The sequence below is a fragment of the Oncorhynchus nerka genome, linkage group LG21 (assembly GCF_034236695.1).
Source record: "Oncorhynchus nerka isolate Pitt River linkage group LG21, Oner_Uvic_2.0, whole genome shotgun sequence".
In the NCBI taxonomy this organism is placed as follows: Eukaryota; Metazoa; Chordata; class Actinopteri; order Salmoniformes; family Salmonidae; genus Oncorhynchus; species Oncorhynchus nerka.
In genome coordinates, this window is record NC_088416.1 from 26,265,702 (window position 1) to 26,280,656 (window position 14,955).

The window sequence follows — 14,955 nt, forward strand, 5'->3', positions numbered from 1 at the left end:
ATACTTTTTTGTTACATAGTTGAATGTGCTGACAACAAAATCACACAAAAATTATCAATGGAAATCAAATTTATCAACCCATGGAGGTCTGGATTTGGAGTGACAGTCAAAATTAAAGTGGAAAACCACACTACAGGCTGATCCAACTTTGATGTAATGTCCTTAAAACAAGTCAAAATGAGGCTCAGTAGTGTGTGTGGCCTCCACGTGCCTGTATGACCTCCCTACAACGCCTGGGCATGCTCCTGATGAGGTGGTGGATGGTCTCCTGAGGGATCTCCCCCCAGACCTGGACTAAAGCATCCGCCAATTGCTGGACAGTCTGTTGGTGGATGGAGCGAGACATGATGTCCCAGATGTGCTCAATTGGATTCAGGTATGGGGAACGGGCGGGCCAGTCCATAGCATCAATGCCTTCCTCTTGCAGGAACTTCTGAGACACTCCAGCCACATGAGGTCTAGCATCGTCTTGCATTAGGAGGAACCCAGGGCCAACCGCACCAGCATATGGTCTCACAAGGGGCCGGAGGATCTCATCTCGGTACCTAATGGCAGTCAAGCTACCTCTGACGAGCACATGGAGGGCTGTTGCGGCCCCCCAAAGAAATGCCACCCCACACCATGACTGACCCACCGCCAAACCAGTCATGCTGGAGGATGTTGCAGGCAGCAGAACGTTCTCCACGGCGTCTCCAGACTCTGTCACTTCTGTCACATGTGCTCAGTGTGAACCTGCTTTCATCTGTGAAGAGCACAGGGCGCCAGTGGCGAATTTGCCAATCTTGGTGATCTCTGGCAAATGCCAAACGTCCTGCACGGTGTTGGGCTGTAAGCACAACCCCCACCTGTGGATGTCGGGCCCTCATACCACCCTCATGGAGTCTGTTTCTGACCGTTTGAGCAGACACATTTATGGCCTGCTGGAGGTCATTTCTCAGGGCTCTGGCAGTACTACTCCTGCACCTCCTTGCACAAAGGCGGAGGTAGCGGTCCTGCTGCTGGGTTGTTGCCCTTCTACGGCCTCCTCCACGTCTCCTGATGTACTGGCCTGTCTCCTGGTAGCGCCTCCATGCTCTGGACACTACCCTGACAGACACAGCAAACCTTCTTGCCACAGCTCGCATTGATGTTCCATCCTGGATGAGCTGTACTACCTGAGCCACTTGTGTGGGTTGTAGACTCCGTCTCATGCTACCACTAGAGTGAAAGCACCGCCAGCATTCAAAAGTGACCAAAACATCAGCCAGGAAGCATAGGAACTGAGAAGTGGCCTGTGGTTACCACCTGCAGAACCATTCCTTTATTGGGGGTGTCTTGCTAATTGCATATAATTTCCACCTGTTGTCTATTCCATTTGCATGTGAAATTTATTGTCAATCAGTGTTGCTTCCTAAGTGGACAGTTTGATTTCACAGAAGTGTGATTGACTTGGACTTACATTGTGTTGTTTAAGTGTTCCCTTTATTTTTTTGAGCAGTGTATATAAAACACTGTAAAATCACACTTTTGACTGCACTAGGCTTTTAAGAGTGTTAGTCTCTTCATCTATGGGTGGTACCGTGGAATGTCTATCGCCTTTTTGGTTTGACTTTGGACATTCACTCGTCTCGAACACACAACAACACACACCCCTCTCACAGCTTTAGAATTGGGTTAGCCCATCAGACAGGCGAGAAGGAGAGTGATCATATTACACCTGGAGTAGCCTATAAGAGAAAATGCCTCAGTTCTAAAAAAAAATGTACTTCAATAACATCCTCTAGAATGCAGATCGACCCATCAAGCAGCCAATGGCTGGCTGAGTGAACTAACCAAACACGGCGTCTTTGTTTTGATCGGATTCCGCCATGAGCAACCGTCAGTGGTTTGTAGGCAGTTTTCAGTGTTTTACACTGTCTTGCCACCACAACCCAAAAATCTACTGAAAGGAAAAACATCAAATGGGTGTGTTTGTGCAGATCCATCTGTGTGGAGGGAAGGAGCCAGCTAAGTGAGTCCCAACTATTAAATAGCATGAAGAAACACATGCAACATTAGTAGCAAGACAAATTTAACTATCTGTTATTAAACACAAGGTGTAAATTCCTTCCTCTTGCATCGCACTGTTGGTTAACTAATTATTATGCAACATTAATTTTGAAACCCTGAAGCGTTTGTTGAGTTTACCCAAGGTGCAGTGAGTACGTGTTTAGCCCTGTAAAAAGTGGGTTTATTACAGCACAGATCTAACAGCGAGTGATTCAGCGTGAGGCTGAGACGACGCAGAGCCAGAGGCTGCTGGGATTGCTTCATTTATATTCCACTGATTCCATCAGAAAATTGTGAGACTGTTAATTGGAGACAATGTGGCCAGAAACAGATACGGAGAGACATGTGACTACAACAATGGCATCAAAGATAATATTTAGCTAAAAGCCGGGGGTTATTGATGACAGCAACAACCCTACCATGCTGTTCTACATAATTATATACCTTTAATCATTAGGAAAATACTAGCCCTCACAACTATCCCCCCAAATAAACTTCAGTCGGGTTAGATATGCCCAATTAACCTTCCGTTGGCACGTCAACGTTTCGAATCAAGAAGCAATTGTTATTGCAAATGCTCCCTTGCATCCATCTGAGGACATGTTGACAAAGCTTTCATTTATGACCGATTCCCCAGCCCAGCGAGCATGGCCCCAGCGTGACGTTGATTAGGTGGCTTGTACGAAATAAGCTTGAGAGGCCCATTTCACCGCAAACCTGTATTCATTTAGTTCTGCAGATTTATACTGGCCTGCTATCTCGGCAAGAAAATCCAGCATGACATGAGTGAAATTTGCCCTTTTGAAAAGAGGGTTAATCTTTCTTTCTTTCCCACTGCAACCTCAAATCTCACTGTGGCCAGCATGCCTCCAATGACCTGGGGGCCACAACCAGTAAATTAAATTAAATAAACCCATTAGTTACAGCACTGTTACCTTCTCACCTCTGCCCAGATGCGCTTTCATGGTAAGTTGTCCCATCATGAAAAAAAACAAGGGACTCGGTATAGGATTGTGATGCCAAAGTCACCTTGACTGCAAAGACAGGGTGGTCTGTCCTCAATGTTCATCACAAAGATCAATTACAATAGCCTGTTTTGCAATACAGGACGAGCCCAATATGTTCGCAGGTGTCTGAAGGTAAACGTATGCTTATTTAAAAATCAATTCATACTTAACATTCTCCCTCCTCGAGTCATGCAGATGTGAAACAAACTGGAGGTCGATGGGAGTGGAAGGAGACCGTGAGTAGAGTCATCCCAGGCATACTGAAAATGAACAGGATGAATAAACCAAGTGTAGCTCACATATCCAAAGATAAACCTCAGACAAAAAGAGAGTCTAATCCTGCTATAGCCCTGGGTATGGGTTGGCATGTTTTCACTCCTATCTTTTCTTCCTGCTCTGAAACATATCTTGTGAATAGCTAACCGATCGCTGCAGCTGTACATAGTCTATCGGTAAATAAGCCCACCCAATTTTACCTACCTCATCCCCATACTGTTTTTATTTATTTACTTTTCTGCTCTTTTGCACACCAATATATCTACCTGTACATGACCATCTGATAATTTATCACTCCAGTGTTAATCTGCAAAATTGTAATTATTCGCCTACCTCCTCATGCCTACCTGGTTAAATAAAGGTGGGGAAAAAAATATATAAATATATATATATACTGTAACTACAGTTTGGCATCTTTTTTTGGAACGATACAAAGCTAAATACAAAGCTAAATCCTGACATTCAACAGAAAAACAAGACCATGGAGAAACGTGATTGTACCTGTGATGTCTGACTGTGTACCCCTTTGTGCCCCCATACATAGAGGATTATGGTATATGTCACTTTTCTTTTAAACACACAAGCATCTTTAAATGTGATTTCACTGCAACACATTTCCTCGTGTGTTGCCCTGCACACGTGTGTGGCTGAGCATGTTACAGGCATAAAGAAAAACTCTCAGCCACATTAGCTAAGAGTTGGCTTCACATGGTTGGGAGGAGCTAATTGCCCCATTAAAACAGGAAGAGCGCGTTAACTTGCAACTAAATCTCTAATCCCAATAATCCAAATTATCCAAGGAAAAACAATCACCTTCTTATACACCAATTAGTAATTAGCATAATCCCTAAAAGCAGCCTTTTGCATTTCATCGGCTTAGACCAAGTCTCAAAGGAGCTTGGCACAATGCCACAGCCTCTATATTAAAATCACTTCCACCAGCCTATACAGAGAATAGAGGACAGCATTCTCATGGTGGAGGTCTGATTAATAAAGTCTTCTTGATACAGATGATTGAAACTCGAAAACCTAAATACTTATAAAAGGGTTTCTATAAACACAACTCCCAATGAAGATCTCCTACTTGAAAGTCCCAATCAACATGGAAAGGGAAAGGGGGATACCTAGTCAGTTGTACAACTGAATGCATTCAACTGAAATGTGTCTTCCCCATTGATCCCATCCCCTCTGAATCAGAGTACCATCTCAATGTAAGGACTGTGTTGTGCGTAGTTTACACGTCTAATACTCAGCTCCTTCATTGTTTCACACTGTGCTCAAATATTCTAGCGGAATACCCCATGGTGATTTCAGGCAAAGAAAGAGCATGAATAAATAAACAACATAAAGCGATGAGAAACTTCAAAGGCAATGGGGCAATCGCAGCAAACAAGCTCCTGGAAGCCAATGAATGTGTTTGTCTTTGTTTGTGACAGTGACTCAGGGGTGTAAACAGAGGAATTAGCTCACACCTCCGGAGTCTCAGCACATCGCACTGCCATAATTGAATTAAGCCTGTCAAGATTGTTGTGAGCTGTGGATGGCGTCAGTGGCGCGAGGTGCACGTGAGCTCACAGGACACCTGCATATTTCTCTAGCTAGAACTGCCTTTTCATTCTGCTCTGTTCTTTGGCAAGTCCTTGAAAATAAATGACAATTGCTTTCCATGTCATCCCAGACTATATCTCAAGGTAATTCCTACATCTTGATACGGCCAAGCTGCTATATTTCCTATGAATAAGCTCTGTGTGTAACATGTCATGGGCATGCAGGCGGAATAATGCTACTGGTAGAGCATGGAGGGAGAAGTTATGATTTCCACTCTCCCCACATCCCTCAGCTTAACACACTCCTGGAGTACATGTCAGGTCACGGCCACATATTTGAAACATGCTCCCAACAGCCCTTGCGTGACGTCTTGGCTCCATGGCCAGCCCTGTCAGAGAGAACCCTGCTCTGACTGAACCAATGCATCAGCTTGCTTTTGGGTTTGTGTCATGAGACTGCATCACTCACAACCGATAAGGGGCATGTATGCACAGCACCAAGTGTTCCAGGAGAGGCGAAAGGAACATTGGAATCTTGACCAGTATGATTGACATGCTTATTTGTCCCAAAAGGAAGTCTTATTCAGGGAGATTTAAAGATGGCTGTAAAGCAGCATTCTTGCCGAATGGAATCATTGTTCCTTCTGACTAGAAGCACATCACTGCAATTCTGCGGCAAGTAAATAATCCCTGGGAGATAGGAATCCTTTCAAGCTTAAAATCACTTGTGCTTATACTTTATTTTTGGTCCAAAATAAATCATTTAACAGGCGAGACTGGGGCTGTCATTTTCAGGCAATCCGTCTATGACATGGAACTGAAATAGGGGTCTAAGAATTCCCTGTTTTCCCATTGGCGGTGGAATGGAGAAGAATGCAAGGCAGAACTCCATCCAGTTCTATTTTGACAGACACAAACCTAAAGGGAGGCCGAGTCTTGATGGCAACGATGCCCCAATGCCAATTGATCGTGTTGGCAAATTGAATCAGCAAATTAAATTCTAAGCTCAAGTAAAGTCAACTTTACTGGAATTGGAGAATGATCACTTTAGGTGTTTGGGTGTAGCTTTGTCCATGACACGGAATAGGAAATGAATGTCAAATAGAGAGGGTAAGGTATTGCATGTGAATAGCAAGAAGAAGCTGGGGTAGAATGGAAATGTCTGCACTAACCCACTGCCAGAGTGATTTGTCCTCTCTCTAAGCCACAAAGGATGCAGCAGTGTTACTTCTTTCATAATTCTAGTGTCACAATAGAAATAGACCCAGATAACCCCCAAGGCTGACCCTAGAGGAACACAAAACAAATTGAATCCACATTCTCCCAACAGAAAACACTGATTCCATTGCAGAAAAAAAATCCCAGGCAGTGCAATACTGTGTGGATGGTGTTCATGACTAAACTTATTTTGATAATACCTGCTGATATTGTTTAACTGGAGAGATAAAGTGTTGTGAATTGTTCCCACAGTTCCGCTGTAAAGACATACACATAAGATAGCTATACACACCTAAATATCTAGCTAGTAGACATTTAGCTAGCTAGCTACCTAGCTCACACCTCAGGTACAGTTGAAGTCGGAGGTTTACATACACCTTAGCCAAATACATTTAAACTCAGTTTTTCCACAATTCCTGACATTTAATCCTAGTAAAAATGCCCTGTCTTAGGTCAGTTAGGATCACCACTTTATTTTAAGAATGTGAAATGTCAGAATAATAGTTGAGAGAATGATTTATTTCAGCTTTTATTTCTTTCATCACATTCCCAGTGGGTCAGAAGTTTGCATACATTCAAATAGTACTTGGTAGCATTGCCTTTAAATTGTTTAACTTGGGTCAAACATTTCAGGTAGCCTTCCACAAGCTTCCCACAATAAGCTGGGTGAATTTTGGCCCATTCCTCCTGACAGAGCTTGTGTAACTGAGTCAGGTTTGTAGGCCTCCTTGCTCACACAGGCCTTTTCAGTTCTGCCCACACATTTTCAATAGGATTGAGGTCTTTGCTGTCCTTAAGCCCTTTTGCCACAACTTTGGAAGTATGCTTTGGGTCATTGTCTATTTGGAAGACCCCTTTGTGACCAAGCTTTAACTTCCTGACTGATGTCTTGAGATGTTGCTTCAATTTATCCACATAATTTTCCTCCTCATGAAGTGCACCAGTCCCTCCTGCGGCAAAGCACCCCCACAACATGATTCTGCCACCCCCGTGCTTCATGGTTGGGATGGTGTTCTTCGGCTTACAAGCATCCCCCATTCTCCTCCAAACATAACGATGGTCATTATGACCGAACAGTTCTATTTTTGTTTCATCAGACCAGAGGATATTTCTCCAAAAAGTACAATCTTTGTCCCCATGTGCAGTTACAAACTCTAGTCTGGCTTTTTCATGGTGGTTTTGGAGCAGTGGCTTCTTCCTTGCTGAGCAGCCTTTCAGGTTATGCCGATATAGGACTTGTTTTACTGTGGATATAGATACTTTTGTACTTGTTTCCTCCAGCATCTTCACAAGGTCCTTTGCTATTGTTCTGGGATTGATTTAGCACTTTTTGCACCAAAGTACGTTAATCTCTAGGAGACAGAACGCGTCTCCTTCCTGAGCGGTATGACGGCTGCGTGGTCCCATGGTGTTTATACTTGCGTACTATTGTTTGTACAGATGTGGTACCTTCAGTCGTTTGGAAATTGTTCCACAAGGATGAACCAGACTTGTGGAAGTCTACAATTTTTTTCTGAGATCTTGGCTGATTTCTTTTGATTTTCCCATGATGTCAAGCAAAGAGCCACTGAGTTTGAAGGTAGGCCTTGAAATACATCCACAGGTACACCTCCATTTGACTCAAATTATGTCAATAAGCCTATTAGAAGCTTCTAAAGCCATGACATCATTTTCTGGAATTTTCCAAGATGTTTAAAGGCACAATCAAATTAGTGTATGTAAACTTCTGGCCCATTGGAATTGTGATACAGTGAATTAGTTATAAGTGAAATAATCTGTCTGTAAACCATTTTTAGAAAAATGACTTGTGTCATGCACAAAGTAGATGTCCTAACCAACTTTCCACAAATTTCTTGTTAACAAACTATAGTTTTGGCGTGGTTGAAAATGTACTTTTAATGAGTGTATGTAAACTTCCCGACTTCAACTGTATCGTGCATGTGATTATACACCAGTAAATGGCTACACAAACCTGCCATTCACAGTTGTAGGAACTTGCTACAGAGTGAGTTACATTTGGCTTTTTAAGTGTGATCCAGTATCCATATTTATACAGACTGACAGTAATTGGTGGTGCAGCAATCTGAAGGTTCTGATTATTCTCCTTCATAAACTCATGTTTAACAGCCAGACAGAGATGACACAAAGGCTTTCTGGCGGGAAGGTACCGTCTGTGTCATAGCGCTGTGCCATGTCTGCATCCAGTCAAAGTTATTGGAATGGGAAATAAATATGTTTCTGTTGAGGACACTGGTGGAATCTCTGCGCTCTGTGGTGCTTGGGAGTTTAATCAAGTGGAAAAGGGGAGGGGGGATGTTGAGACCAACCTGACTGCAGCGGTCCACTCTCTTGACAGGCACTGGGGCATGCTACTAATTAAAAAGTTTAATTCCACGACTGCCGCGTTGGCATCCAAGTACCCAGAGGTGCGTCCTTGCGAGCCTTGGCGCCATCTTATCCGGCATAGACAGATTCCGGCTTGCCGGGGAGGAGCGGAGGACGTGGAGGCGCTGCAGGAGCAGCAACACAGGCCCAGCTGGAAGATGGAGGGGATGGCATCCAGCCTGCTGCTCAGGGATCTGGCCCACCTCCCTCCATCCCATCTCCCCGCTGACTGGAGTCACGGGCCCCTAGTCTGGTGGCAAGACTCAGGGAGCTGAGCCGTGGAGCTGCATGCTGAGGTGGGAGCGCAGGGGTAAACAAGGGATAAACACAGGATTTAGACTCTCTGATGCTACTCTCAGCAGTAGATCGCTGTCTCCGACACACACTTCCTGTCAGAGGGTCCTGTCTTACTACACTGAAGGGTGCGGATAAAGCTGGGGCTGGAATTCATGCTATTCTCCTCAGAGTCCCCCCGGGCCTGCAGCAGTGCAAAGACATGGTGCTCTGACATGGTCTCTACACTACTAGCATTTCGTATTTACTGAAAAAGAAGAAGCAGCAAACTGGAAATTGTTTCGTTAAGCTTTTTCCACCATTCAGTGGGAAACAGAGCCTCGATGAAGAAGTAGATAAAAGAATGAGAGCACTTCATTGCAAGGCCTTGGCAGAGCGTAGAGCCTGCACTGTGTGGGCTTCTGAGCTGTGTAGGTCCCTATTGATCAGAATGCATTACAACTCACACAAAGAGAGAAAGTCCTTGGTGATGGCAAGGCTGATTCTTTGGCATCTTTTTTAAAGGCCACCTCATATAAAAGCCAGCAGGCAGCAACCAAGACCTCCGCCTGAGGTGAAATAGCTTGGGGAAGGAGAGCACATTCAAAACACCATTCTGCACGTAATAAGCACCCCTGTAATTTCACATTATTGTTTGTCATCTTGTGCAACACAGGGCCATAGCCTTGCAAAGGTACAAAACAGCTGAAAAGATTTACAGTCCCATTGCCTCAGCTTTTATCGCTTACAAGGTCCAAGTGTCAGTCTCCCAACACAATGATAAAGTGCTCGGAGACCTCAGAGCCGCTTCAGAGCTACGCGTCTCATTGACAACTCACACAATATGATCAGCATAATAGTACAACCCAGATAATCTTCCTGGGGAAATCAATTGCATCACAAGCAATAGAGTTCTTCCTAAATACCAGCTCAATGAATCGTCTGCTGTTTTGCAGCACCTATTTAAACCCGAGATAGGCTTCCAGGCAACGGCGGGATTCTTCTAATGATGGTATAGCTATTATGACCCGACACACAGAAAGAATGACCTGCTGGTTAAAGACTATAGCTTCCCTTCACAAGCGGTAAGGAGTTTAACAAGGCATAAGGTCCTCCACGGCAAGCCTTTTAAACATTGTGTAACCAGATGTGTAACCCAGGTAAAAACAGATGTCACCGAGGTGCTGCATCATATTTCATGAACAAGAAGATGAACTTACTCCCTGTGAACTATATGCCCAGCGGATGGGGTATAAAAATATGTTTTCACTTGATATTTTCTACCAGATGAATTCTGTATGCATACCGGGATTCTGGAGCACTGTATAACTGTGGCAAGCACAGAATAGCTCTCTCAGTGCACACCTCTTCAGGCTGTGCATTTGTACGGGATTCTTTTAAATCTTTTACAACGGTACCACATTCATCCTCTGCCAGTGGCTAACTCTCCAAGCCATCACAAAGTATGAAACTGGCCACCGCTGCACAACCAAATTGATTCAGCGCATGTGATGACATTATCAGACTCAACCTCGGAAGCCAACGTTAAATGGTTGTGATCATGATTTCAGTCATAGGATTAGGCACACAGCCTACACAGTAGGCCTGCACACAGACGTGATGTAGTATATATTTTTTTAAACAGAAAAAATCCACAAAAATGACATGCTTTGTCTGTAGCATCAGGACGTGGGCAGATCACATAGCTCTGAGTGTAACTTTTCTTTCCCTTGTCACACTACAACACTGTTCAAATTTGGCAGACAGAATAGACACATTGCTATATCGTCCCCATGGGTGTAAAAAACACCGCTACCCGATACTTACATTTCTGCATACGTCATCCTGAGGTTAACATTACTCAGAGGACGAAACGCGGAAATAAATGTTAAGAGCGCTTAAGGGATTTGGTTGGCTCAGGGGCACTAAAACACACAAGCACACTTTGGTGTTATTTATGTAAGCCTGTCATCTTGTCGTCTAACGAGCCTGACACCGAAAGCGTAATGAAACGTCTCACATTAACACGGGCTAAATGAACAGCCAACAGCCGAGGACAGAGGAGAGCATAGCTCCCATCCACACTGCAATGAGTTGAGGCAGATGGTTCCCTGTATACCCAAAGCCCCGAGCCACTGTACTAGACTGGGTTCACAGGCACAGCACCTCATCCCTCTGGGCACAAGCATGGAGTCAGGGACTCTGTGTACTATTGGCTGGCTTCATTTTCATTATCTGCTCACCGAGTCCATTTGAAATCCAGCATTCCCCTGGTTGGTCAGACCATCATCTTGCTAGATGCTGGCACTTTATTGAGCGAGTGCCACTGTCAAACGGAGGGACGGACGAACCCTCAAACAGACTGTGGTTTAATGCCATGATTGTTTATCTTTTAATAAACAGGAAGAAAACAATCACAAAGGAGGCAGTGAGATGTGCAGTGTTGGAAAACAAATGTAAAAAACCTGACTGGGTGATGAACCTGACTGGGTGATGAACCTGACTGGGTGATGAACCTGACTGGGTGATGAACCTGACTGGGGGAATCTTTACCTTGAATGTATTGCATGTGAGAAGACACGGATGGTACAACACTCAGGATCAGTAGAAAAACATCTGGATTAGTTGATCAAAATGATGATCTCTCTACCCCCCATGCAGTCATACAGCAAAAGCCTGGTAATATGGCTTTCAGATAGATGGACTTAAATAGGCCTTTAGCTACATGCATTTGGTTTCAGCTCTGTGTCAGATTAAATAGCTTTAAAATGACCACTTTTTCACAATTCCTCCAATATATTCTGAATCAGATATGGATCTTGGTGAGCGCAGAATGTTTTCATTTTGTTATCAAGCTACGGGACTTTTTTTCTGCAATGGTGGATTTTTTTTTTGTGGATATTACAACGCATTTGCTAAATAAACTCAATATTCCATAGTTGGAAACGAGCTATTATCAGATGGAAATACACTTGGAAATACATTTTGTCTAAATGAGACAAGATTGTCTATATTTGTGACACTATCAGAACATGTGGTACAGTATGAATACTAACTCGACATTACATCCCAAACCCAGAGGACACTGCTAAAGTACCAGGCCTGTTGCACAGGGGCAGTTCTGAACACTATAGAAAGGTAATACCACAACTGTAGGTGGGATCTGAGTATTGTTCCAATGAATGCACTCGCATGAACACCTGTTCGACTGAATAGTTTGGCTATTGCTGCATGCTATGTTCATATACATGCATACTGTGATAAAACACGGTATATTATTGTAAAACTAGGTTCACCGTACTTCAGAAGCACTGATCAACTGTTTTGTATTGTTGGATGCAAAACAAGTGGGGGATATTTTACTAGACTAGAAACATTTTTAAGCCGAATTACTTGGCAGATATCCAGTCTAATAGGTAGGCTATTTTTTAAGCAGTTGTTATTTTTTATTATGATTATGATTATAATGAATAATGACATTGATAGTGGTATAGGCCGACGTATTATTAGTGGTAATCTAATGGATTTGAAATATGAACAAATCTAGACTATCTACCAACACATGGTTTATGTTATGTGGGGTAATGAGACCTCTGAACCAGATAGGGTTATTAAGTGAGAGTGGTTGCGCGCACCTGTACCAATCCAGCCCTTTCTCGTAGTTCCTGTCGAAGAAATGCGGCTCATTCCCAACGGCTCTGATATCGGGATGGACCCTCAAAGCTTCGAGCAGAGCCCTGGTGCCTCCTTTCTTCACCCCAATTATAATAGCTTGGGGTAATTTTTTCACCCCATAATCCGAGGTGCAGTTCACCCTGAGTTCGTTGTCCGTGGTGCTGAATTCCTGGTGCTCCCTCTCCAGAGCGGGAGATTGATACACCGCGGCAGTTTTAGTCGGAGCCGCCTGATTCCTAACCCAATCCAATGTTCTTTGCTCGGTCTCCACATTATCTTTGACAGTGGAAATTGCAACCGTTTGCTCGGCGGCGGCGGCAGTAACCTCTATCAGCTCCTCGTCCAAATAGCCCTGGGGTGAAGTGGAATAAAGTTTCTCCCTTAATGTTACGAAAGTTGTCTCCTCCGTCACCAGCCTCCCTTGGTACACGTAGTTCTCTTGCAAGGGGAACTGTAACGAGTTGTAACAGCTCATCAAGCTATAGAACAAGTAGGTGACAGAAAGGGAGAGGGTGAACATGAATAAAATTTTCCTGGGCACTTTAGAGGTAAAAACCGAAGTGCTGGACCAAAATGCCATCTCTGATAGCAGTGATCCTCTCAAAGAAGTGGCCAGACATGTTTCCACCCCAATACTTGCATGGACACTCAACAACAATAATCTGTCACTATCAGCATTGCTCCATTTGAAAATGTGAGTAGTTGAACCACTCCAGCATACCCCCAATTTGCATGGTTATAAGGATACAGGAAATAGATCGTTAAAATTCCGAAAGAATATCGCGTCCCTTTTTTGAGTAGCCTATCGATTTCTTATTCCAACGCTGACAGCCAATGTCACCGTTTATTGGACTGAATTTGCAGATTAGAAAGCCTGCGGTCTGGCGTCCTTCCAAATGAGCAGCCTGGTTTGAAACCAGCAGCCTGGTTTGAAATGGGCAGAGTGTGATGGAAGAAGTCTTGGTAAGAAAAAAGGGAACGCCAAAGTGTTTGAAGTAGTGTGCAAAGCACGTCTTCATCCCGACACACTGACGGCCAATTACAAATCCGGTGGATCTTCCCAACAAGGGTGAAAAAACTGCCACACATTGGACCTCTCACTGCTAACTTTGTGAAGTAGAAAGTGAACAACCTTTGCATAAATATTAATTGACTCCGCTCTCTCAGTGGCCAGGAATGTTGCTTGCTGTCCTAATGCCTTCTGTTGATTGGTAGATACGATGTGCGCATCAACTGTGTGAGCTCTCCCGCACGGAAGCACTATTATATTAGTAGGAGCACCACAAGCTCAGTAAGTGAACACCCACTTTCCGCAATCGGTGCCAGAGTGTAGGAAACCCAATGAGACGTCAGATACGACAGCCAGATAGCACTGAGATGGCATTGGGAAGGCGGGATGACTATTCCTCCTCCTCCTTTTTCTATGCCTTATGATTAGCAAAGATGTTGCTGGATGAATGTAAGGGTGAGTAGGGAAAAGTAGTGTCCTGTATGCACTTAAGAAGAAATCTTAAATATAATTTGCCCAACTAATGTAGGCTACATCTGACTTGCCTCAAATTATTTACTGAATAAAATGCGTCATAATAATAATAATAATAATTATTATTATTATTCTACGACTACTACTACTACAACTACTACTAAATAAGTATTCATCAAGCAGCTCATGGCTGCTCCCTACTGGTGTTCTCTGGAACATTGCAATAATTGTAACCGTGATCTTGTGAGATTTTACACAAGAAGGTAGGAGGGGTGGTTGAAGAATAGATCAATATTTTTTTCGATGGAAATTATGTGTGATAAAAATCGTCCTTTCACTCCACCAATTCATATCAATGAGGTTGTTGCTTCTCATGCATGCTGGCCTGATACAAAGGAGGGTTACGTGACAGTGCAAGAGAGTGCAATGTAAGTGAGCTGGAATCGACACTAGGCTGTGTAGCCTTACTGAGGTATTTTGCATTGAAGATACTTATGTAGGGAGAACATATCTGTACCACATTTATTACACAAGGTGACAGTCAGTATTGTTCTCTGAATTGAAAAATGTTGACAAATTTGACTTATGCCCTTTTGGGAGGTAAAGTAAGAGATTCTAGATTGTGAGCCACTGAGATATGTCTCCTTTTATTAGAGAGTCTCATTCATCATACTCCTCAAACACACCAGAAATATCTGTGCCACAGCAATGTCTGGACAACAATAAATGGAGGGCTCATTGCTCTCAAAGCAGAATGACAGGGGTCATTTTACAGCATCTGGAAGTATGAGAGAGTATGCTTATTTGGCCAAATTTCTCTTCCCATCACATCTCTAAGATCGTGTAACCAGCAGTTTGGCAAATCAAACAGTGGCTGAAATTACTGAGCAAGGAGGAAAAAAGGTTAGACTAAAGATATTTTATTGCCAAAACGCAATAATCCTGGAGTAGTGAACAAAAAAATCAAAGTACGGCTCTTTTGTGTTAGACCCATGGCCTCCCACAGGACAGGAAATGCTGAACAATCCAATAGGACATCTCTTACACAGAGAAAGGCAGATAA

At 43.5% G+C, this 14,955-nt stretch overlaps 1 protein-coding gene across 1 annotated transcript in view; it reads right to left on the reverse strand.

Moving 5' to 3' along the window:
• The window catches only part of LOC115103622 (heparan sulfate glucosamine 3-O-sulfotransferase 4-like), a 55,260-nt gene extending 41,733 nt beyond the window's left edge, over positions 1 to 13,527 (reverse strand). Inside the window, exon 1 of the mRNA XM_065006732.1 lies at positions 12,370 to 13,527. Coding sequence (XP_064862804.1) covers positions 12,370 to 12,989 — 620 coding nt within the window. The 5' untranslated portion in view covers positions 12,990 to 13,527. The remainder of the gene's footprint in view (positions 1 to 12,369) is intronic.
• Positions 13,528 to 14,955: the final 1,428 nt, after the last annotated feature.